At 46.0% G+C, this 24,057-nt stretch overlaps 2 protein-coding genes across 4 annotated transcripts in view; one reads left to right on the top strand and one right to left on the bottom strand.

Moving 5' to 3' along the window:
* Nucleotides 1-3,374: 3,374 nt before the first annotated feature.
* On the top strand, nucleotides 3,375-9,873 carry Pram1 (PML-RARA regulated adaptor molecule 1). Its single transcript, XM_057772624.1, has 10 exons — nucleotides 3,375-3,471; nucleotides 4,937-6,305; nucleotides 6,390-6,450; nucleotides 6,524-6,600; nucleotides 8,828-8,885; nucleotides 8,962-9,067; nucleotides 9,198-9,360; nucleotides 9,442-9,475; nucleotides 9,553-9,587; nucleotides 9,669-9,873. Exons 1-10 carry the CDS (start codon nucleotides 3,469-3,471, stop codon nucleotides 9,704-9,706), a joined length of 1,944 nt encoding a protein of 647 aa, XP_057628607.1. The 5' UTR covers nucleotides 3,375-3,468; the 3' UTR covers nucleotides 9,707-9,873.
* Nucleotides 9,874-10,411: 538 nt separating this feature from the next.
* Nucleotides 10,412-24,057, bottom strand: part of Hnrnpm (heterogeneous nuclear ribonucleoprotein M) — a 47,243-nt gene continuing 33,597 nt past the window's right edge. For 2 of the 3 annotated variants that reach the window (XM_057771655.1, XM_057771654.1), the window contains 4 exons: nucleotides 16,927-16,980; nucleotides 13,919-14,721; nucleotides 13,059-13,110; nucleotides 10,412-10,837 (listed from right to left, as the gene is read on the bottom strand). In XM_057771655.1, the coding sequence (XP_057627638.1) occupies nucleotides 10,674-10,837; nucleotides 13,059-13,110; nucleotides 13,919-14,721; nucleotides 16,927-16,980 (1,073 nt within the window). In that variant the 3' untranslated portion in view covers nucleotides 10,412-10,673. Of the gene's footprint in view, nucleotides 10,924-13,058; nucleotides 13,111-13,918; nucleotides 14,722-16,926; nucleotides 16,981-24,057 lie in introns of all 3 variants that reach the window. The other variant, XM_057771653.1, reaches the window with a different exon arrangement.

Here is a 24,057-nt window from a genome sequence, read left to right on the forward strand (position 1 = left end):
CTTTGGAGAGGCTAGATTTGGGAATGTCTGCTCAGTGAGTCTTGTCCCAGGAACTGAGTACTGGGGACAGATACCAGGAAACTATAGAACTTCCCCGCACCCCATTCACTGCCCAAACCACTAACCTATTATCCTCCCTGCTTTTCACATAACCAACCTTTGCTCTTCTGAGAAGCTTTGCTAAACACCCCCGCATCCCCCCCATAACTCCCATAATTCCCAACCTCAAGCTGGGACCCTACAGAGTATTCTGCCTGAGCAGCTCAGAGGCAGAGGTTGAGTTGAACAGACTGAGCAAACTCCTGGAGACTTGTCTGCAGGGCAAGGTGGTGCCTGGCTACTGCTAGGCAATTATCCAGCCAGTTTTGTCACCTGAGTGATACCAGACTGCTTATCATTACCCTGGCTGAAAGGTGGAAAGTGGCCATGGTCCTGGATCCCAGCTCGCAGATCTCAGCAACCTGGGCTGCAGCTTCTCCTTCAAAGAACTCCTCTGACTGCTCCAGGCACACCAAGATCAATCATTTCAGGCTTCTGGCTCCATAGTTGAGTTCAAGCCAACTGGTCACGGTCATGCAGGCCACATAGAGTGGGGAGGCCCTTGGCGGTCATGCCGGGAGCCTACAGATCACCTTGCATGCATCCCTGCTCAGTCATCCCCCAGACTCCAGAGTGGACAGCCTGGGGAATCACCAGCTGTCATTTAGGCCTTTCACTTGTGCTGGCTTTGATGGCCTATGGTGTGTTTCTCGGTCAGTACATTTGTGTTGTGTGTGCGTATGTTGTGTATTACACATAGGACAGCTGTGAAGCTGCTTCTTCCCCGCCACCTCATGTGGGTTCCAGGAATTGAACTTGGGCCATCTGGCTTATACAGCAGTGTCTTTACCACCCAAGCCATCTCACTGGCCCATTGTTTTCCGATGTGAGACTAGGTCTTCACTCAATTAGCAAACCTGAATTGAGTCTGTAATCCACCTGCCTCATCCTCCCAAGTAGCTGGGATTATAGGCACGACTTCTTTCATATCCCTACTGACTCCACTCACCATGATTCTGGAAACTCAAAAACCCAGACTTGGTTATCCCTGTCCACCTGAGACTCCTGTAATAGCAGCAGCTCAATCTCTGGGAACTATGACCCAGTATGGAAATACAGAGGCATCAGAATCTTGATGCTTGTCTCCCTGCCTGAACAGTTTGGTCCATTCCCAAGAGTTAAACATGTTCTTGCTACCCCACCAGTCTCATACCACGCAATAGCAGACTTAAGCCAAAACATTCATTTTTTTTGTTTTTTTTTTTTGTTGTTGTTGTTTTTTATTTTTCGAGACAGGGTTTCTCTGTGGTTTTGGAGCCTGTCCTGGAACTAGCTCTTGTAGACCAGGCTGGTCTCGAACTCACAGAGATCCACCTGCCTCTGCCTCCCAAGTGCTGGGATTAAAGGCATGCGCCACCACCGCCCGGCTCAAAACATTCATTTATGTTGTTTCTAAGACCAGGTTTCACTGTGTCCTTGCTGGATTGGTACTATGTAAACCATGATGGCCTCAAACGATGGGATTTTCTGATCCTCCTGTCTTAAACTCCCAAATGCTGGTTTTTGTTTGAGACAGGGGCTATGTGGCCCTGGCTGCCCTGGAATTTGCTCTGTGGATCAGGCTGGTCTCGAACTCATAGAGACCCACCTGCCTCTGCCTCTCGAGTGCTGGGATTAAAGGCATGTCCACGCAAGTGCTGTTTTATGTGGTTTTGTAACTCACACCCAAGGTTTTGTGCATGCTATACAAGTAGCTATCAACAGAGCTGAAACCTCAGATTTACTGAGCAGATTTTGCTTCAATGGGGTCTCATTTTTTTTTCTTTTTTGAGACAGAGTCTCACTATGTAACCCTGGCTGGCCTTGAACTCACAGAGATCTGTCAGCCTCTGCCCAAGTGCTGGGATAAAGGTCACACTATGCGCTACTAAGAAGGTCTCAACTTTGTAGCCTGAGGCTGGACATGCACTTAAGATCCTCTTGCCTTCGGTCTCCAAAGTACTGCGATTACAGATGTGTGCCGCTATACCTGACTAGAACATGCACTTTGGGAGGGAGTTTCTTTCATTTTTTGAATCAGGGTCTCACTATACAGCTTTGGCTGGCCTACATCTCACTGGGTAGATTAGGCTAGCCTTAGATATGTACGGAACCCCCACCTGTGCCCAGGGGCCTAGAACATGTGCTTTGTATCAGGGTGACTCCAGTGATATCAACACACTTATACTCACCTGTGTACTGAAACCACCCTGCCAGGGCCCAAATAATCCTCCGTTCAGACCACATCCCAGACAAGTGAAGCCATAGTCTCTGGAAGAGATCCTTCTCTTAACAGCTCAAGAAATTCTATTCTGTTCCAAACTGAGAATCATATCTCTACTGAGTGTTTTGTTCCTGTGGACTGAATCAGGACTCTCCTTTACCTGTATCTACCTTGGTCCTTCTTTGGGCTCTCAAGGGCCGTTTCCATTTTCTTGCAACCCAGTCTTCTGGTTTCTTCCTTCTACTTCCTTTAACCACTGGGAACTTGATGTTCCCCAGGGGCAATGATATTCCCTCACCTCAGTGGCAAATCTTTAACATTATCATCAATGGCAATGCTTAAGCAAGCATGGGCAGCCCATTTTTGGCAGTTTTTCAGTTGTTCCTATCCTGGGCAGTCTTAGACACTGTGTTGTCATACCCAAGGTTCCACAGTTTTCCTTTATGCGGTCTATCCAGCGGGGGTTTTTTTTGTTTTGTTTTGTTTTTGTGACTTCCTCTTTGCCTTATAATGTGCACTCCTCCAACCAGTGCTATCTTTGAGTATCCGCTGCCAGTCATTCTTATACTCCACCCTACCCCAATCTATCCCAGTCGAGCCTTCTGCTGGGTACCCAGGCCTGGCTGGTGGGGCGTTTGTTACCTGAATAGGGAAGTCCTGTTGAGAGTACATGTATCGAAACAAGGAGGTAGATGAAGCAACACAGGACGACAGATATGTCCTCACCATTGCACCAGCCATATCCTAGCTCTAATTCTTTTCAGAGACTTCCTAAACCCCAGAGCAAACTGTAACATCCCCACTCGGGTACTCTGTCCCTGTGGCTGTCCTGAGTTTGGGCTTGGCCTGCTTCTTTGGAGACCCCAAAGTGTTAAGAGTAAAGGGGACAATAGGGAATCAAGAGGCTAGTGACAGCTAGTAACTGTGTGTATTAGAGTTTGGGGACAATAGTAGGCAGGCAGGAACAAGGAGGGGACAGACAGGTCATCTCCGCCTCCTTCCTCCTTCCTTCCTCCTCTGCCCTCCCCACCCCAACAGCCCCTATTTGAAGTGTCAGCCAGTGGAGCAGAAACCACAGATACTTCCTCAAAGCAGCAGCCTGAGTTCAGAGCCCACTCGCCCCCTGAAGCCACATCGCCCCCTAAGCCACATCGCCCCCGGAAGCCATGGTGAGTGAGTCCCCAAGCCCTTAGTAAAAGTCCATTCTGCCCAGAAACAAGGGGCACAAGCAAAAACTGAGAAACTGGTAAACAGGCTCCATGGGTAGCCCAGCAGAATAGAGCTGGCAACAGTCTTGAGGATGAAATGCTACAGGCAAAGGTAGAGAACAGCCATGTAGCAATCGGAGCGGCGGGCTATGTCCCCGGCACCCGGCCACCCGCATGGCTTTACCAGAAATAATTACACGGACCTGTATTTTTTTAATCACTGTCTGGCCCATTAGTTCCAGCCTCTAATTGGCTAGTTCTTACATATTGATCTAACCCATTTTTAATATTTTGTGTAGCACCACGAGCTGGCTTACCAGGAAAGATCTTAACCTGTGTCTGTCTGGAGTGAGAGAATCATGGTGACTCACTGACTCAGCTTCTTTCTCCCAGCATTTTGTTTTGTTTACTCCGCCTATCTAAATTCTACCCTATCAGAGGCCAAGCAGTTTATTAATTAACCAATGAAATAACAGATAGATACAAGACCCACCTGACTGCTCTTCGGGCTGCTGAGGGAGGGGGAGTTGATTGGGGGAGGGGGAGGGAAATGGGAGGCAGTGGCGGGGAGGAGGCAGAAATCTGTAATTAATAAATAAATAAATCAAATAGGGTTGTCTCCTTAAGGAGTATTGTCACAAAGACAGGGAGGAAGAAGAGGACAGACCCGTGTATTGAGATCATGCATTACAAACATGACAGAAGCTATGAGCTGGGGGAAGTTTTTGCTTTCCCTGGAAAGACGAAAACTGAGAGGTTGGGAACAGAGAGACTCAGCAGGCCTCCTTCAGAGCAGCAGACCTGGGATGAGCCCATTGGAGTACTCAGGGCTACGGGGATAGCTCCTCCAGCTGGGGTGACAGTGAGAAGCGGTTGGATTCCGGATGTAGACCAGGCTGGTCTCGAACTCCCAGAGATCCTCCTGCCTCTGCCTCCCGAGTGCTGGGATTAAAGGTGTGCGTCACCACCGCCCGGCCCGAATGTATTTTGAAATCAGAACAAAACAGGCTGGGGAGAACCTGGTGGTCAGGCAGGGGGCAAAGAGGGAACCAAATGGGAGCAAAAGGCGCAAAGGTTGAAGATATTGGGAAGTACTTCACTGACTGGAAGTACCGTGTGGGGGTCATGGGCTAGTAGAGGGCTAGGAGAGGCATCAGGAGCTAGGTCCTGTTAGAGATGAGGTTTGACCCAGCTTAGGTGGAGGAGTCAGGTTTCTGTGGCTTCCAGGAACCTGAGGAATAGTTCTTACCCAAAAAGAGAAGCTGGCTGAGGTAGGTTGAGGAAGACGCAATGGTAGAATGGGAGCCAAAGGGAAAGGGAGGGTGATGGGTTTGTGTGTCTATGACCAACTGTATCTGTAGGTACCTAGTTGTTTCTCCATCTGCTTTCTTGTATGAGACTCTTCCTGAATAATCTGTTTTCTTAGGGAAGCAATCAGGACTTCCGAAACCTCCAAGCTAAGTTCCAGGCCTCTCAAGAGCCTGGAGAACCATCCAGAAAACTCATAAAGCCTGAGTTCAACAAACTCCTGAAGAAGTTTCCACAGACTGAGTTAAGTGAGCAGCCCAAGAAGGCCTCACAGTCTGAGCTCAGCACAGTGTCCCTGAAACCCCTGCAGCTGCAGTTTACGGACATCCCCAAGAAGACCTCACAGTCAGAGGATCTCAGAAAGTCACCACAGCCTGAACTCAAAGATTTCCCAAGGAAGCCTCCACATCCACAGTTCACTAATCTCAAGAAGCCCTCCCAGGCTGAGTTCACAGATTCCAAGAAGCCCCCACAGGCCCAGTTTGCCAGCCTCCCTAAGCCCTCACAGCCTGAGTTCACTAATCTCCCCAAGAAGTCCCTGAAATCTGAGCTCAGCAATCCTGCCAGGCCCTCAGTAGAGCTCAAACCTACCACATTTCCCAAGAAGTTCTGGCAGCCTGAATCCAGTGAGGCCCCTCTGAAGTCCTTGCCCAAGAAGCCACTGCAGTCTCAGGCTGCTGGTTCCTCTAGGAAGTCCCTGACACAGGTAGAGTCCAGCGAAGTTCCTCAGACATCCAAGCCTGGGTCCAGTGAGTTTTACCCCCACTCGCCAGAGCCTGACGTCAGTACCTTTCCCAAGAAGTCCCTGCAGTCTGAGCGCAATGAGAATTTCAAGAAATCTCCATCTCTTCAGGCCACTGGTTGCACAAAGTATCCACAGCAGCCCATGTCCTATGAGGTCCCCCAGACAGCCCCCTGGAAGCCTGAGTCATATAATCCCCCATCTCACTCCCTGCAGCCGGACGTCCATGCATTGCCCAAGAAGCATCCACAGCTCCAGCTAAGTGACCTTACCAGGACATCCTCAGAGCCTGAAGTCTGCAAATTTCCCAAGAAGCCTCAGCAGCCAGCCCCCAAAGTGCTTTCTAAGAAGCCCTCGCATCAGGAACTGGGTCATCTCCCTAGAACATCCTCGGAGCCTGAGTTCAGCTCACTCCCCAGGAAGTTTCTGCAGCCTCAACATGGCAAGTTCTTCCAGCCTGACTTTCCCAAGGGTCTGCCCAGAAAGTCCAAAGTTCCTGTTTCAGTATCTGAGTGCTCCCTGCCCTCTGCCTTTGAGGGTTCCAGCCCTCAGTTGCCCCTCAGCCTTGGGTATGGAGTCTCTCGGACACCCAATTGGAGATCAGAAGACTTTCAAGTCCAGCACCCGCCCCAGCGAAGGCCTTTGCCTTCAGCCAGCAGCCTGGGATCTCCTCCAGCCAAGCCCCCATTACCACCTGTACCCATCAACATCCAAAGCTTCCAGAGAGCCTCAGCAACGGCCCCAGGTGAGTTAGAGTAGGTGGTTCAGGCAGAGGAGGGGGGAAATATCTGGGTAGAGCCACTTCCTTCCTGTCTTCTCTCTTCCACAGCTGTACTGAAGACTGGCTCTTCTGAGACCCTCTTCCCAGCCCAACCTCAACAGACCCTGCAGTGAGTGTTGGGAGAAAGGGGCCAGGCATGGGTATAAGGCTAAAGGAGGCCCTCATCTCAGGTATCCCTGCAGGAACCCGGACGAGATCTATGAGCTGTATGATGCTGTGGAAGCCACAAGTGACTCTAGTCTCAGCCCGAGAGGCAGAGGTTTGTAGGTGGTCTAGGTGGTTGGCTTGGGTACCCATGAAACATTAGTTACAAAGGCATGCTCGCATGATCCAAGTTTAAGAACACAAAGTGATCCAGACCAGACTGGATGCTGGTGGGCCAGATGGTAAGGAAGGGGAAGCCCAGAGCCAAGGAGCCAGGCTTTCTGTAGGTAGAAGCATTTGACAAGAGGCCTGTACAACAATGGAAGAATTGCAGAAACCACAGTTGGCAAACCAACAAGATGGCATATCAGGCAGGGAATGAGTGGTACGCTCCTTTCATATAACCTAGCACTCGTGCAAAGGAGTCATGGCAGGATCATGGATAAGGAAGGCATCAGGTTCCAAATGTACACCCCTGTAACTCCAGCATTTAGGCAGCAGGATGATCTGCCTTGGCTACTCAGCAACCAAGACCAGCCTGGATGAGACCCTGCAAACAAAACCAAAGCAAATGCCACCCACCAGGTTCCTTGCAGTTCATCCCAAGAGAATGTCCCAGAAAGATGTATACACGCAACAGCAGGTTTTCCTTCCTTCTAAGTCAATCTGAGGGGCTCCACGATTGGTGTCTCCATGGCTACAGCATGGGGTTTTATAGAGCTTTGATGATTTTGTAGCCAAGGGAGTTACCCCATTGCCAATGAGGAAGTTCAAGGCTCTGAGACTAGGCCCAGCCAGTTGATTTAGAGCTGTGGGGATTCCAACTAAGTGCCCTCCCCCCCCAGCTATTCCCTGTTTTCCTAGCTTACTAGGGCTCCTAGCAGGGTCTTTTGGCCTTGGGATGTGCTGGCTCTCACTGTCCCAGCTGGAGGTCCTGATACAAAGACAGATGCTTTCAAATTCTCCAGCCCTTGCCCCTTTCTGGGCCCTTTTTGTTTGCTTCTCCTGGTTCATCAAGAGAACGCCCATAGTGCTTCTGTGGAGGGGAGGGGTCACTGTTCAAAATCATGATCAAATATCAGACCCCTGAATTTCTCCGTTCAGAGCAATGTGTGAACCTTCCTGTGGCACAGAGCCTCTCCAAGTCTGTTTTGAGTATCTCAGAGTGATCTTTCTAGTACCAGAGTGGCCTTCGGACCACCTATTCTTTGGTTCCTTTGAAACATGGCAGCCCCCCTACATCTTTTGTCAATTGGGAACTCACCTGGAGGGGCAGGGTTCAGCTCTGCTCAGAACAAGCTGCAGGATGACCCAGAACCAGAGAGCCCAGTATTGTCATAGTACTCCAGCTTCTGGCTGTGAGAGCACTCAAGGCTGAAAAGCGGGTGCAGTACAGGTTCTGAGTAGGACCCAGATCTCTGCCTACAGAGTAGAAATCAAGCTCAGCACTGACTCAGTATGACAGACGCCCCTCTGTGGGCTATAATCAGAAAGGACAGTTGGTCAAAAGTGACATTTGGGTTATCAACAAAATGGGACCTCTGATTCAGATCCTCACTAACCCCGATCTTGAAGAGGCTGTCACCCAAGCCTCCAGCCAACAGTTGGTCTCATTCTGGAAGCCTGTCCTACTGCTGGGAAGTGATACAAGTAAACCCTCGGGGAAACCTTACCATTCAGTCTCAGCAGCGCAGCAGAAGGTTCAGGCTAAGAACTCCACCCCAGGGACGTGGTGGTGGTGGTGCAGGCCTTCCAAGGCAAAGGAAGGTGGATCTGAGTTCAAGGCCAGCCTGGTCTAGGACAGTCAAGTCTACACAGAGAAGACCAGCCAACCAACCAACCAACCAACCAACCAAAAAACTCCACCCTGGTTGCTCCTCCTTAGAGGCGAGCTGGATGGCTACAATGGAATTACTTGTTTTTAGTTCTGAATCCAAAATCTTATCACAACTCCCAACATATTCTGGGAGGTAGAAGAAAAATGGCTCCCAAAGTCTACAACTTATGGGCTGATCATGGTGACCACAGCTTTTAATACTAGCACTCAGGGAAACAGGCAGATAGACCTAGGACAGACTGGTCTATATAGTGAGAACAAAATCCAAACACAAAGGCCTACAAATCCATCCCATCTCTACAATTTTAGACAGTTAGCCAACTTCTCAGCCTTTATTTTCCTCACCAAAATGAACCTTACCCACAAGGACTGATAAACCCTAAGAAGAGTACAGAGTGGTCAATTCAGGGAAGCCCCGAGGATCCAGAGAGCAGACTCAACCCATCAAGTCACTAGGGTAGAAAGAACTAGGGACCTTTGTCCTGACTCTGCCCAATGCCCTCAGATGGAGTGCAGACTACCCAGCAAGTCACCGGATGGCCTCAGCAGGACGCAGAGCTCAGGTACGTGGGGCTGAGATCTGGGACTCTAACAGCGAACACTTCTCACTCATAGGACTCCAATGTCTGGGTCTTCTAGGAAGGGTGCTACTCAGGTACAGCAGCTGCCACCCACAGACCCCAAGCTGCTGAAACAGATCAGGAAGGCAGAGAAAGCTGAGAGAGAGTTTAGAAAGAAGTTCAAGGTGAGAACATGGAGTGAAGAACGAGTCCTGGGATGACTGGTACCCAAGGCCCATGATTTCCATCCTGGGGAAGAAACCAAGGTCACAGCAGATACAGAAAGTCTAACATTTTAACATGATGTTCCCCAAGTTTGAAGGTGAGATTGTGATTCAAACAAAGATGATGATTGACCCCAATGCCAAGACCCGGCGTGGGGGCGGCAAGCACCTGGGTATCCGGCGTGGAGAAATCCTGGAGGTGATCGAGTTTACTAACAAGGATGAGATGCTGTGCCGGGACCCCAAGGGCAAGTGTAAGTGTGTTTGGCCCACATCTAGGGAAAGGAGTGAGAGTGCTAAGGTTGAGAATCCATTCTATCTGCTCTCCCCTGCAGATGGCTATGTACCCAGAACTGCACTGTTGCCCTTGTAAGTACTGGTATTGCCTGGGTAGAATGGGGAACACCAAGGTTGGCTCCTATTGACAATATTATGCTCTCTGCCAGGGAAACAGAAGTATACGATGATGTCAGCTTTTGGGGTATGTACAGTGACTCCCATGGGGATACTTGCTATCATGCCTCTGTGGCACAGGATCACTTGAATTCATCCTTCTTTGCAGACCCTCTGGACAACCAACCATTTCCTCAGGGACAGTAAGGCAGACAGACAGGTGGGTTCCAGAACCACCAGCCTAGCCACTGCTCACCCAGGAGCCCTGGATTCCAGCCTGGCAAACAGATACCCAACATGACCACATAAAAACCCCCTTTCAAACATTCTTGTTTCTTGTCCTCTTCTTACTGACTAGAACACACAGCAGAACACAGGCACATGCAAGGGACCAAAGGTGAAAAAAAAAAAAATCAATTGCCCACCCAATAGGAAAGGAGCTGCTGAAGACGCACCCATACATATCCTAGATGACCAGTAGCTGTATCCCAAAATTCCTTGTAGGCTTCAGGCATTTGCATTGCCAAGTGAGTCTATAACAGCCCTTCACTGGCAGAACTCCTGCCTAACAGGACTTCAGTATGAAGTATTTCCCAAATAGTGACATTCTTAGTGGTCTTGAACAAAGAAAAGCCAAATTGAAGTGAGCTTCACTCAGTGTCTGGGACTCACAGAATAAAGCCACAGGATGATTTTCAGGATCGTTATTATCACTCCGGGGAAGATCTTGGATCTGTACTAGTGTCCCTACTATAACTAGGGTCTGCTCTCCAAACAGTGGGATCCACAGACAACAACAACTGGGTGAGATCCCTGGAGGTCACAGCTCCCAGGAAGGAAGAACCAGCTGCCCCAGTCTCACAGAACTCGGATGGCCACCTCTACAACACATACACACACAAAAAAGCAAGCCGCTTTCAGGAACTGGTATTTATTATCAAAGTCATATTTGATGTCAACAAGATGCCACAACTACAAAAAAAATTGCGCCCATTGCAATCTCAATGCAAACAGTCAAATGGAACCCCAATCATTAAAATATTAATTCAGATCACCCCAAAAAGCAACTGAATTTTTTAAACATCTTTATACATCCAGCCAACAAATTAAAATGGTTAACAAGAAAAAATACAAATTCAGAGGTCTGGTATTGATGTTTAAAAAAAGCAACTGCTTAAGCATTTCTATCGATTCGAACATCAATCTCTCGGCCACTCAGCTTCATGCCATTCATCATCCGGCAGGCTCTCTCAGCCACCTCTGGAGATTCAAACTTAACCACACCGCACCCCTTGGACTTTCCGTTCTCCATCTTGATGTCGGCGTACAGCACGTGGCCTGGCACAGGGAGGGAAGAAGAGACCACACGCATCAGGCAAACCCAGAGCTCAGCCTCAGTCTGGGCTCCACTCAGTCCAGATCACCTGTTGGATTTCGGTGACAGAGTCAAAAAGGAGAGAGGCCCTTGCGCATGAAGCGAATGCTCAGAACACCACGTATGGCGCCAGCAACTATAGCCCTCTCCACTCTATTGCCATTGTTCTCCTGCTGTGAAGAACTTGCCAAGCAGCTTCAAATGTTCATCTTTCTGCTCCAGCAAGTTACACGGAGAGGGGCCTATGTGGAGCCAACTTTTGATTAGAATTCTAGAGGCTTGATTGTTGAATACTACTATCTGGTCACAAGGCCACTACCAGTATGATACTTCTATACTGCCCTATGTAAGCCAGGTACACCTAGTGAGTAGCTTACACATATCTATTCATAGACCTATTAAGCACCCAGGTTATTAAGTACCCAGGTATGTGTCAAGTACAAAAGAAATGGGTCTATAATAGAGCAGAAGTCAAAGACACATTGGTGCTGTTATGGCCCATAATTCTTGTGCTAATAATAATAACGGCTTGGGGAGAGAAGACACTCCAGTGGCTACTCATGATAAAGTTCTGAAAGATATTAATGAGCAATTCATCAGAAAACATGCCTGCCAAAGCAGGACACAATGGTACACATCTGCAACTCAGCACGTGAGAGGTTAAAGCAAGATTTTGAGTTCTAGGCCAGACTGGAGCTACATGGCAAGACCCAGGCTCAAAAGAAGGGAATGGCAAGACAGAACTAAAGGAGGGAAGACAGAAAGGAGAAGAGAAAGGTAGCTCACCTGGAATCCCAGCCCTTGGGAAGTGGAGGTAGGAGAATCAAGAGTTCAAAGTCACTGAGAATGTAGCTCAGTGTATACAGTGCTTGTTTAGCATGCACAAAACCCTGGGGTTGAGTCCTAGCACTTATACAAACCAGGCACAGAGGCACACCCATGTAATCCCAGCATTCAGGAGTTAGAAGTTCAAAGTTATTTTCGGCTTTACAATAGTAAATTTAAGGGCCACTCTGAGTTCAAGAGACCCAATGTTAAAACAACAACAATAACAAAAGCAAGGCAAAACAAAACGAAACAAAAGACAAACAAACCAATCAAAAACAAAAACCTCAGAGTTCAAGATCATTCTTGGCTACATAATGACTTTGCAGTCAACTTGGGCTAGTTGGATCCTAGTCTCAAAAAGGAAAAAAGGGAAGGACAAAAAAGTAGGGAAAAGGGAAGGTAATCTTCTGGCAAGTTCAAGGGCAGTAGGGAGTTAAGTTTCCAGAAGATTTTGAGTTTGCATTTTTTTCAGAGGTGGGGAGAGTGGCACGTTCCAATCTGAGCTTTTGGAATATCTAGTTATAATAATGACTAATGTGAAATTTGCAATGGAGAGAATCAAAGAACCAGAAAAGAAGGTGGGCTTTGACTCTACAGCTTATACTAAAGAACCAGGGGAAAGCACTACTTCTGAATGCTGAGCCATTTCTGAATGAGGAAACAAGAAACAGGTGTTTTGATTGAGCTTTTAACTGAGAACGTGCAATGGTAAGGGAAGACTGCATCGTGGTCACCAAGGAAGCTTTCCAGAAAGGTTGCCTAGGTGTGCCTATGAATCCACAGAGACTTTCAGTCTATACTGTGTGCCCAGACCAGACCTACAACTGCTGAGCATATGTGTACCCTGGGCAACTAAACCAGCTATGGGCTTCATGGGGGAAAGCAACTTGTCTTGGATTTACTTCTTTTGTTTTTGCTTCTTATAAGTCTGTGACTTCAGAAAGATGGCTTTTCTGACTCTTATGTAAAAAGATGACAATATTGCCTTCTCTCAGAAACTGAGAGAAAACAGTGGTGGCATTTGCCTGTAGTTTCAGAACACGGAAGGCCTGAGAGGGAAAAGAATCATGAACTCAATTCCAGCTTAAGTTGTAGCAGAGACAGAGAGACTCTCACAAACTAACTAGAGAAGAACAGCACAGATGGAATGAGCACATGGCATGACACATACCAGGACACCCAACACCTGCCTAAATAGCTGCAGAGGCAGAACAATGGCAAGGCCATGGACACTTGAGAGCCCATGGACAGTGGCTAAGGCTAGGAAGGAAGCTTCACTGCTACAACTCAACAGCATCACCAACAAGCCACAACACAGAAATGCACATAGACAGTCTTTCTCAGACAGACACTTACCACATTCGTTGAATTTGTCTTTTAGCATCTTCCATGTAAAATCAAATGGGAGCTGAGGAAAAAAGAGCAGACTAATCTGTGATGCAACCAAATCTCAGTGTACAGACATCACAACAGATACAAGATTATGATTTGAAGGTTTCCATGGGCTGGGGGTGTAGCTTATTAGGTGCAGGGTGATTTGCCTAGTATGTGTATAACCCTAGAGCACCCATGTGCTCCATGCCAGCACCACCAATGGGGTCAATGCCAGGACCCATCCCCAGTAGTACCCCCAATTCCAAAACAATCTCCACTTCTCATCCCAGAGAGGCAGGCTGACTTCTTTATGAAAATGAGGAGAGAAGAAAACAAATCTCTAGCTTATGGGTATATCCTAAGAGCTAAGTGGGCAACCCACGATCCAGTGACAAAATATAATTCTATCACAACCACCTTTCTCTGAATCACTGTGCCAAGACTAAAGTGTCCCTCAAGCCAAGGGAATCAGAAACCACAAACCTTTAGAGCCCAGTCTACTCTACTGACCCACACATCCGAGGCAAATGCCAGACTACTATAATTTTGTTTGTGTTTTAGAGACAGGGTCTCACTTGGCAGCTCTAGTTAACCTGGATCTCACAGAGAACCACCTAACCTTTATCTCCAGAGTGCAGAAATTAAAAGAATGCCTGGCCCTGGGACTATTTCTTCTGTAAACCCTCAACCTCCAGTTCAGTTTTGGGGATGGTCAAGTTACATTCCCCATGCTACCCAGTTCTCTCTTCAGCAGAGATCCCTCTGGTTTACATCACTCAGCCCACTGATCTCCCCACCATTCATTCACAACAACACTGAGGAGCTCCTGAAGAACCACTTACATTTCTCACAAATATCTGGCAAGCCTTCCTGGCTACTCCAGGTGCATGGCCTCCAGCTCCGCCAAAGGAACCTGCGAAGCTTCCTCCAAAGTTGCCCCGCTCCATCTCAATGGCTCGGTCAAAGCTAGCACCTCCAGCGCCACCCATGGCCAGGCCCATTCGCTCAATGCCAGCGCCCAATGCCGGGCCCATGGCAGGGCCCATTCGCTCCAGGCTGTTGGCGCCCATTCGCTCCAGGCCCATACGCTCCAAACTGTTGGCTCCCATGCGCTCCAGGCCCATGCGCTCCAGGTTGTTGGCGCCCATGCGCTCCAGGCCGGTGGCCATACGATCCATCACAGGGCCCATGCGCTCCAGGCCGGCCCCCATGCCTGTGGGCACCATGCGATCCATGCTCAGGCCCATTCGCTCAATGGCCGGGCCCATGCGCTCGACACCAGAGCCCATACGCTCAATGGTCTGGCCCACTCGGTCAATGGGCGCGGCCATTCGCTCCAGGCCAAAGCCCATGCCGGCACCCATGCGCTCCACGCCAGAGCCAATGCGCTCCATGGTCTGGCCCATGCGCTCAATACTGGAGGCCATGTGGTCAAGACCTAGTGGGCCCATGCGCTCAATGCCAGAGCCCATGCGCTCAACGGAGCCCATGCGGTCCATGACCAGGCCCATGCGCTCAATCTCAGAGCCCACTCGATCCATGCCATGGCCTAGGCCTGCGCCCATGCGCTCCATGCCAGCACCGCCAATGCGGTCAATGCCAGGGCCCATCCTCTCGATCCCAGGGACACTGCCTCCAGCTCCACCTGAAACAGGAATAAAAAGTACAAGCAGAAGTCAGGGACTTGTGTAGGCATTCATATACCAATGCATGCCTGGCTGGGCACTTCAGATCCCAAGTTCAACCACAAATCAGGAAGTCATGCTCAAAATAATTTATTATTAAGAAAACCCAATGTTAGCAACAAGATCTCCACAATCATCCTTTCCACTCCATAGCACAGGCACAAATTTCACAACAAAATTTAAGTAATAAAAATTCACCCTCACTGGGTGGTGGTCACATACCAGTTAAACAACACTGGGGAGGCAGAGGCTGACCTGGTCTACAAACTGTAAGTTCCAGGGCAGCCAAGGCTACACCACAGAAAAAAACCCTGCCTCAAGAGGGGGTTTAAAAAAAGACAAAATAACAAAAACCAAACAAAAACAACACCCATCATAAAAAAACAAAAACAAAACTTCATCTTCATGCTGGTACCTATGACAAACCTGAGTCACACATCAATTCCTGAAAACTTTTTAGTTTCCTCATCAGCAGACATTGAGAAACCCCCTCAAAGAAGCACACAAAACTTCATACTCAGTAACTCATGGTAACCGATAAGTTACATGTAGACAATCCAAAGCCACTTACAACCTTTATCCTCTTTCAACTTGTTCCTCTTAAGATACCCTGCTGACAGCTAGTCTGGCTGCATTTCCTTAGCGCTTCCAGGGCACAGTGATTACACAGCCATGTAAGCAGAAGGTAAAGTTCGTGTACATAGGCACACAAACTGGTCATTTCCTGGGACCTTTCCTTCTGTGCAAGAAATTGACAGCTTGTGTATATTTATCTCATTGGCTTTGGAAGAAAGATGCTGACAGCAAGGCAGGGTCAATTATTGAAGAGGCCAGGGGTCAGTGACCAGTGCACAATGACACTCAACCATGGTGCTTGCAACCCTGGACAGGGAAGTCTGGCTCTATCCAAGCCCTGACCAATCACTTCACCATGCAGAGCTCAAAACCGAAATTTCGTAGTGCCCACCACCACTCAACACAGCAGTCTAGCCGATGGTTAGCTTACTACTGACCCAAAATATAAAATTCAAGCTGGGTGATGGTGGCACATGCCTTTAATTCCAGCACTTGGCAGGCAGATCTCTGTGAGTTCAAGGCTAGCCTGGTCTATAAGAGCTAGTTCCAGGATAAGTTACAAAGCTACAGAGAAACTTTGTTGGGGAGGGGGAGGTTCAACAAGAGAACAATCAGCAATTTTTATAACAGTATGTAACTCTAAAGTTATATGGCCTGGCACAAGTCAATTCACTTCTCTATGCCCACTTCTGTGGCTGAAATGCAGCACACACACATACACAAAAAAGCAAGCACAACTTCAAGAATGTTAGTGTTTCACAATAGAAATAGCTCAGAAAGTAACTTTTTCACATTACAAGAGGAAAACAGGTTCTGGCTTGACATATCAGGGCTAGCAATGATGCTGGCAGCCCCATGCCAACAGAAGCAAACCAGGAAAGACCTAAGCAGAGCTCCCATAAAAATGCCTGGCAAGTGGGCTGCCAAAGGAAGGCCAAACTTGAAGGCTGGAGGAAAAAAGGGGGAGGGGGGACTTAAAAGGTACAGTTAAGGCTAGAGAGCAAGCTCAGAGTTCATTCAGTTCCCAGCACCACACAGCTCACAACCACCTACAGTTCCCTGCCTCTAGTGTCTACTGGCACCTGTACTCATGTGCACATTCCTATACACACACACACACACACACTTACACCTTTTTAAAAAAAATGGTACATTTAATTCTAAGTGCTCATAAAACTATCATGTAAGAACATATACCAAAATATTTGCAATATTCATCAATGGACACTGGTCCTATAGATATTCATTCCTTGACTCTTTCTAATGACACAAATGTGTTTCAACAAGCATTTATCATGTATGAGGTGGTACACTTTTCAGTTTTAAAAGTTTTTACATGCACTGGCTCTTTTACAAGCTTATGAGGTGAAACCTATTATTCCCCCATTTTAAAGTCGAGCACTACAAACATAGGTATTGTCACTTACCACAAGCCACACAGCTATGGAAAGGCAGCGATTGCTCCTACCCTAGGTAATCTGTGTCAGAGCCCATGTTTTGCCACACTACTGTTGAGTCCCCATTAAATGCCTGTTCTAACAATAACAACAACAACACAGAATCAGAATATCAAGCTAAGTGATTCCTACCTCCTCCCTGCTTTGCAATGATCTCTCCTCTCTTCAGTGCATTACTTAGGATTTCTAAGGAAATCAGGAAAAAAAAATAATTAGTCAAATTTTTCTGCAACAGAAACCTTCCTATTATATTCCAGAAGCATAATAGTTTTTTGTTTTTATTCTTTTTAAAAGAAGTTTAAGAAACACACATAAACAAAATCAGTTTACAGAAAACAGGAAAGCCACAATGCTCCTTATAGCTTCAGAGTCAGGCCAGTTTGCAGGGGTGCCTGCAAATTTGTCCAGCAGAGAGGTGGTGTGCATTAATGAGCTAAACTCAAAGACAGGAGAAGAGGTCCCTCAATCTTTGCTCAGCAGCAGTTTTCTAGAGGTGTTCTGGACATTTTGTATTGAGGCTTTCCCAGTGAGCAGGAAACCAAGGCCTTTCTATGTCTTCTGCTCAGAAGCCTGAAGCCTGCCTGCACAGATTCACCCTTCTCTGCACCACAAAATAAATTGAAGCTGTAGTTGTATAGAACCAGGAAGTGAGAACCATCAGTACTCAAGGAGCAAGCAGAATGTGATACTGACAAAGACACAGGAGAATTATTTCCCTGCCCCATCAAGAAAACACCCAAGCCACCTTAAAGTCTGCTACTATCATTAATATCCTCCTCAGAAATTAAAGTTTTAGCTTCTATCATGTGAGAACAGAGCTACGAGCAGAAAATAGGTCCATAACCAATCACAGGACTTCCCAACTGTCAGAACTGTTTGCAACGAGATACAGAAAAACTTTTCTGGAATGATGTACAGAAGCAGATGTGTTTTCTGTGGGCGTGTGGCCATAGCAATCTTAAGAGCATCCTTGCCAATGGTAGGCCATCTGATAGTACAGAAGGAACCCCTACCCATTGTAACCTCTGTCACTCCTAAAGACCACTGTCACTAGAGACTCTGCCATCTCCCTTTAGTTGGGGAACACCTACTACTATGTAGTGTTTATAAGAGTAGAGGTGCCAGGAAGTGGTGACGCACACCTTTAATCCCAGCACTCGGGAGGGCAGAGGCAGGCGGATCTCTGTGTTCGAGGCCAGCCTGGTCTAGAAGAGCTAATTCCAGAACAGACTCCAAAAGCTGCAGAGAAACCCTATCTCAAAAAACCAAAAAGAGTAGAGGTAAGGGAAGTCACTGTGGTCATTTTTGCTGGATGCACGAAAGTATGGACAGTATTTGCAAGGTACCGGGAGAAGATTATTTGAGTGTACTACCCTGACTACTGATGAAGAAGTGGGATGATTGCCTTCTAGACATGCAGAAAAACTACGGCAGACATGTTGTGGGTGCCTAATTGGCTAACCACTTCATCACAGTTTTGAGAAGGTGTCTGAGCTGTGAATCCAGGTCCACAGTACCTGGTAGACGGGAGATATTCCTGAACTGCTTTTGGGAACAAAAAGTGAACTTCAGTCAGAAGGGAAAGCCTGTGATGCTGTGTTATTCAAGGACATTATACACTGGTCCATCTGTGTTGGAATAGCAAGAATAAAGCAGAGGCCTGCCTACCAGAAAAGGCAGGACAGCATCCCCCCAAAAGTTAGGTGCTTCTGCCAATATCATAGTCCAAAACCAGGAAGAATATGGCCTTCAAAACAGGTCAAGATCCTGTCATGGCTTCTGTTGTGTTCTAGGCACTCTGTGTCTCTCAGATGGAGATGGTTACAAGCTTTTGTGGTGAATAATCTGCATTACATTGGATATTTAAGTATTGTTGTTAGACATGATTTTCCCATTGCAACTGGAAACCAACATTACCTCATGGGCAACAAAATGCACAGAAAATGGAAGATCTATATTGAGGATCAGTATTCATCTGGAAATGTTCAACCTTGCAACATAAGACACCTGAGACTCATTTCAGGACATGTGTAGGGTTCACAGCAAAATACTGACACTTACTAAGAATGCCTACGACAGCTGGGTGGTGGTGGCGCACGCCTTTAATTCCAGCTCTCTGTGAGTTCGAGGCCAGCCTGGTCTACAAGAGCTAGTTCCAGGACAGGAACCAAAGCTACAGAGAAACCCTGTCTCGAAAAACAAAACAAAACAAAAAAACAACAAAAGTTTTGCTCACTGTCCTTGTATGTGCATTTGGGGTCACCAGATCATAAGGAAATCTAGGGAAATGATCACATTTAATTAGCTCCCATGGAGCTACTCATAGAGAACTGACCACCATCATAATCATGACTATTATTTGATGGAGGTGGGTCATCTTTCTATCTGTTGTTTCATTGGTTAAGTAATAAAGAAACTGCCTTGGCCCCTTTAATAGGACAAAAATTAGGTAGGCGGAGTAAACAGAACAGAATGCTGGGAGAAAGAAGCCGAGTCAAGGAGTCGCCATGATTCTCCCACTCCAGACAGATGCAGGTTAAGATCCTCCCTGGTAAGCCAGCTCGTGGTACTACACAGAATATTAGAAATGGGTTAGATCAATCTGTAAGAGCTAGCCAATAAGAGGTTAGAACTAATGGGCCAGGCAGTGATTAAAAGAATACAGTTTCCGTGTAATTATTTCGGGACCTAAGCTAGCCATGTGGGCGGCTGGGTGCCGGGGACGCAGCCCTGCCACTTTTATTACAACAGAGTGGCGCCCAGCGTGCTAATGAACTCCACGTAAAACCTGAGAGGGCTTAAAAAGGAGAGAGAGAGAATTTAAGAAAGCTTTTTGCTGTTTGTGGGTTGCGTGCCGCAAAGAAATTGTCCTGACTCAGCAGCAGGAAAAAACTGGCTGTTTTAAAATGCCGGCTTTCTGGGCTGTGCCACCATCACGATCTCTGTCTGGCTCCTGCGGGAGACAGAGCTTTTGAATGGAGCATTTGGAGTAAAGTGCTACGGCTTGCTTGATGGCAATGTGGACTACTGTGTGCCTGGAACTGTGAGTGGTTCAGGGGCACCAAACGGCTCAGAGGCACATGCAGCTCCACCACGCTACTGGTGCAATGTGCAAGGATCAGAGGCACGAGCGGCACCGCCATGTTGGACTGGGCGGGGCAAGCAAGCAGTACCTGTTTTTGTTAGCGATTTAAAAGCACAAAACAAAGTGCTCCTGGATAGTAAAAAAAATACAGATTCACAATAAAACAGATTCAGACATAAAAGATCACAGTGTTGGTGACTGTACGTAGGCTTGAGAGAGAGAAAAAAACAAATGTAGAAATAAAGTTAATGGTTTTAAAAAAAAGGGTAGTCTTTAAAGAGACAGAGTACAGATAGTTGTAGATTAAAAGAAATAAAGAAAAATAAGCCACGTAAAAATGGAAAATTCACAGAGAGTCTGGATTCTTTGTATTATTGTGTTTTCTTTAAAATTTTTGACTGTAAAGGAGCTAAGTGCAGAGAGACATTTCATTATATGGGCTGCCAAGCTAAACCAGAATGGATACAAGGGTATTATGATTTCAGAATATGGGTCTAAGGATATGATGCTTTGGAGAGGGTCTTCTTTTGTTTTCACAGAGGATGCGACCCTGTGGATTTCTTCTATCCCAATATGGTATGATAGACCACGCCCTCCTGAAAGGTTACTGTGAACACCCTCAAAAAATTACTTCATTCAACTGCCAACTGAGATGACCCTGACACACAGGTTACACCATGAAAGATCTGAATAACAGCGCCCCCATTCAGCAGGAAGCAGTTTGGAGAAAAAAACTGCGCCCATGTTCCCAAATATTGTTTATGAATATTCTTTTACATTTAAAGGGGGATATGATATAGGTATGAATAATTTGCATTGGTATGGATTTTAAGGTCAATTTTGTTATATGCATATGTATTTCTGATCTTGATTAAGGTATTGTGATTGTGTAGTTCATTTAAAAATGTAATGTATAATTAGGAAATATAGGTTGTTAATGGATAATCATCAATAATAATAAAGCTTGTAGTTATGTTAGTTAGATTTTCTAGATATATAGAGATATATTTCAATTAGATAGGTATTCTTCATATCTTTCAAAGACTGCAGAATATGGCATTTAATGTTTTAATAACTTAGGGCTTTTCATGACAATGAGACATGTCTGCTCCTGGCAGCACCAATCTACTTCAAGAGGATGATGGGCATCGAAGAGGCTCCTTAAGGAGTTTGATAGCCATTTGGGCAAGAAACTGCTCTTGCCTGAACTGTTGCATAAACTGGACACAGAGAACCTGCAGAAAGAGGACTGCTGAACTTGCCTAAAGGTGAGATGGTTTTTCGGGGTTCCTGACTCATGAAAGAGTCTGCGAGACATTCTGTAGGATACAGCAAAACGTGACTGAACTGTCTTTAAAATTTCCTGCTTGATGAAAATGTCTGCTGGATACTATGGGCCTAAAGGCTGAAGATGGATGCCCCAACGGTACAGAGAAACTTTGGATGACTGTCCAGGCAGCGAGATGTCTCTGTCATTTCTAGAGTTTGAAGTATCTTACTTCTTGTTTACTTAGGTAATATTATATCCTTCTGGAGTCTTTGATGGAGTTGAAGAATGGATAGATAGTTATAGTTTTCCTTAGTTATGATAAAATAGATATAAATATTGTAACTGTAATTTTTGCTTGATAACTGTTTTGCTATATGTAATCTTACTATGTCAAAGTGAACGCCTTTCTTTTTTGTTTAAACAGAAAAAGGGGAAATGATGGAGGTGGGTCATCTTTCTATCTGTTGTTTCATTGGTTAAGTAATAAAGAAACTGCCTTGGCCCCTTTAATAGGACAAAAATTAGGTAGGCGGAGTAAACAGAACAGAATGCTGGGAGAAAGAAGCCGAGTCAAGGAGTCGCCATGATTCTCCCACTCCAGACAGATGCAGGTTAAGATCCTCCCTGGTAAGCCAGCTCGTGGTACTACACAGAATATTAGAAATGGGTTAGATCAATCTGTAAGAGCTAGCCAATAAGAGGTTAGAACTAATGGGCCAGGCAGTGATTAAAAGAATACAGTTTCCGTGTAATTATTTCGGGACCTAAGCTAGCCATGTGGGCGGCTGGGTGCCGGGGACGCAGCCCTGCCACTTTTATTACAACAATTATTGTTCCATCAAAGTGTGACAAGAACTGATGGAACTTCCTGGAAACTAAAAATTTGTTGACAGCAGAGATTTGTTTAAACAGCAGAGATTTGTAGGCTTAGAAACTGGTATGTGGCTAGGAGGTGGTGGCATGTGCCTTTGGTCCCACTCTGAAGGCAGATGAATCTCATTAAGTTCAAGGCCAACCTGGTCTACAGAGCAAGTTCCAGGACTACACAAGAGACACCCTGCCTTGAAAAAAATTTAAAAAGTTTTTTTTTTTTTTTAAAATTCAAATAGACAAAAGGCTAAATATTTATAAAGCCAAAGCTTCTGGTCTTTTGGGTTGGTCCTTGCATTCCACAGTTGTGTTCTATTTATTGTTTTGCAAAAATAGCCATTTTCACATCTGATAAAGCATATCTATAAAAACAGGCAAGGAGAAAGTTACCTACTTTATTACCCTTTCTGTATTTTTCAAGGTAGGCAATTTTAACCTGTACATCATATAATAAAAGAAAATATCTGAGAAGGAAAAAAACTTACATTTCCCCCGTCTTTTGCAATGTGAGAAAATGTACTTAACTTTTGTGGTCCTTAAGCACATCAAAGCACATCTTGTACCATTATCCCTGTAACCACAAATGAAAAGCTAGCCCATCGCTGTTTGTTTCTTGTATTTCAAACACGTGGGAGGAAGGTTGGGAAAGTAGTGAGAGAGACAAGGTGGTTCCTGTCTGTTGGCAAGTACACAGTTCATTCCTCCATGGCACCCAAGATCCTAATATATCAACCTATTCCCTATGAGAGCTTTACATCACTAAACCACATATTTAAGAAGTTGAAACACTCAAACTCTTTCTACAGACATTCTTCACTAACTATTCCCTATGCTTCTCTCCAAACCAATATATATATATATAAATTGCCCTGTTTGCTGGCACAGCAGTTGCCTGTGCCAAAGCTCTGGGTTCTCCAGTTGTCAGCTTCAATTGTTCCTTTGCCCTGTTTCCCTACACTGTTGCTTTGGGCACAGCTTATCCCCTGGCTGTCCACGACAATCCTTTCTAGGTCTTAGCATATTTCATGTGCTGCTGATAGAGCCGCGAAGGGCCTGGGAACAATACTCTCACACACTTTCTCATTAGACTACTCTCCTGGCCTTTTATAGCTATTATCTCTTCAAGTGCATCCTATCCCAAGGTCAACAGCCACAGATACATTTTTGAAGCATGAAAAACAGCTGCTTGCGGGCTGGAGAGATGGCTCAGTGGTTAAGAGCACTGTCTGCTTTTCCAAAGGTCCTGAGTTTAATTCCCAGCAACCACATGGTGGCTCCAAACCATCTGTAATGAGATCTGGCACCCTGCTCTGGCGTGTGGGTATACATGGAGGCAGAAAGTTGTATACATAAAAAAATAAATAAATCTTTAAAAACAAAACAAAACAAAAAAACCAGATGCTTGTACAAAGAAGTGAAATATCTACTTACTGCCATGATATAAGAGACTGTGCAGGAGGTGAGAGAAATGAACAAAAGAACAACAATAAAAAAAAAAAAAAAAAACACAAAGAAACCAGAACAAACTCCAAACCAATGAATGCTATTACTCTGAAAATACAAATTAACTATTTTATTTGGTATAATCTGTCCTATTCCTTTGTGTTGCACAGGGAATTCAAAGAATAAATATTATCAGTCAAAAAAAAAAAAAGGGTGGCATAGTACCAAGGCTATCAAGGGGCAGTAAGGCCTGCAGATAATGTTTCCATCTAGGTCAGGACAGGACAAATTTCCTGTTGCCATGAGAAGTACCCTCACAGACCACTTCAGGATAGGAAAGGTTGACGCACTGGTCACATAGGTGAGGCAGGCAACAGAACTGCAAAATGATGGAAGATTCGGAACAAAACATCATGTCGTTTTCTTTTGGTCACAGACATGTTTTAAAACATATCTTTAATACAGGACAATTCTAGACATAGAAACAGTGGCAATAAGAAAAGTAACCTTCCTAGTCAGATACTCAGAGCAACCAAGTTAAGAAAAAGTAAAACCGTTTCACCTTTTTCAAATGTAGATGCCTTTAATTTTATTC

The sequence above is a fragment of the Chionomys nivalis genome, chromosome 6 (assembly GCF_950005125.1).
Source record: "Chionomys nivalis chromosome 6, mChiNiv1.1, whole genome shotgun sequence".
Lineage (NCBI taxonomy): Eukaryota > Metazoa > Chordata > Mammalia > Rodentia > Cricetidae > Chionomys > Chionomys nivalis.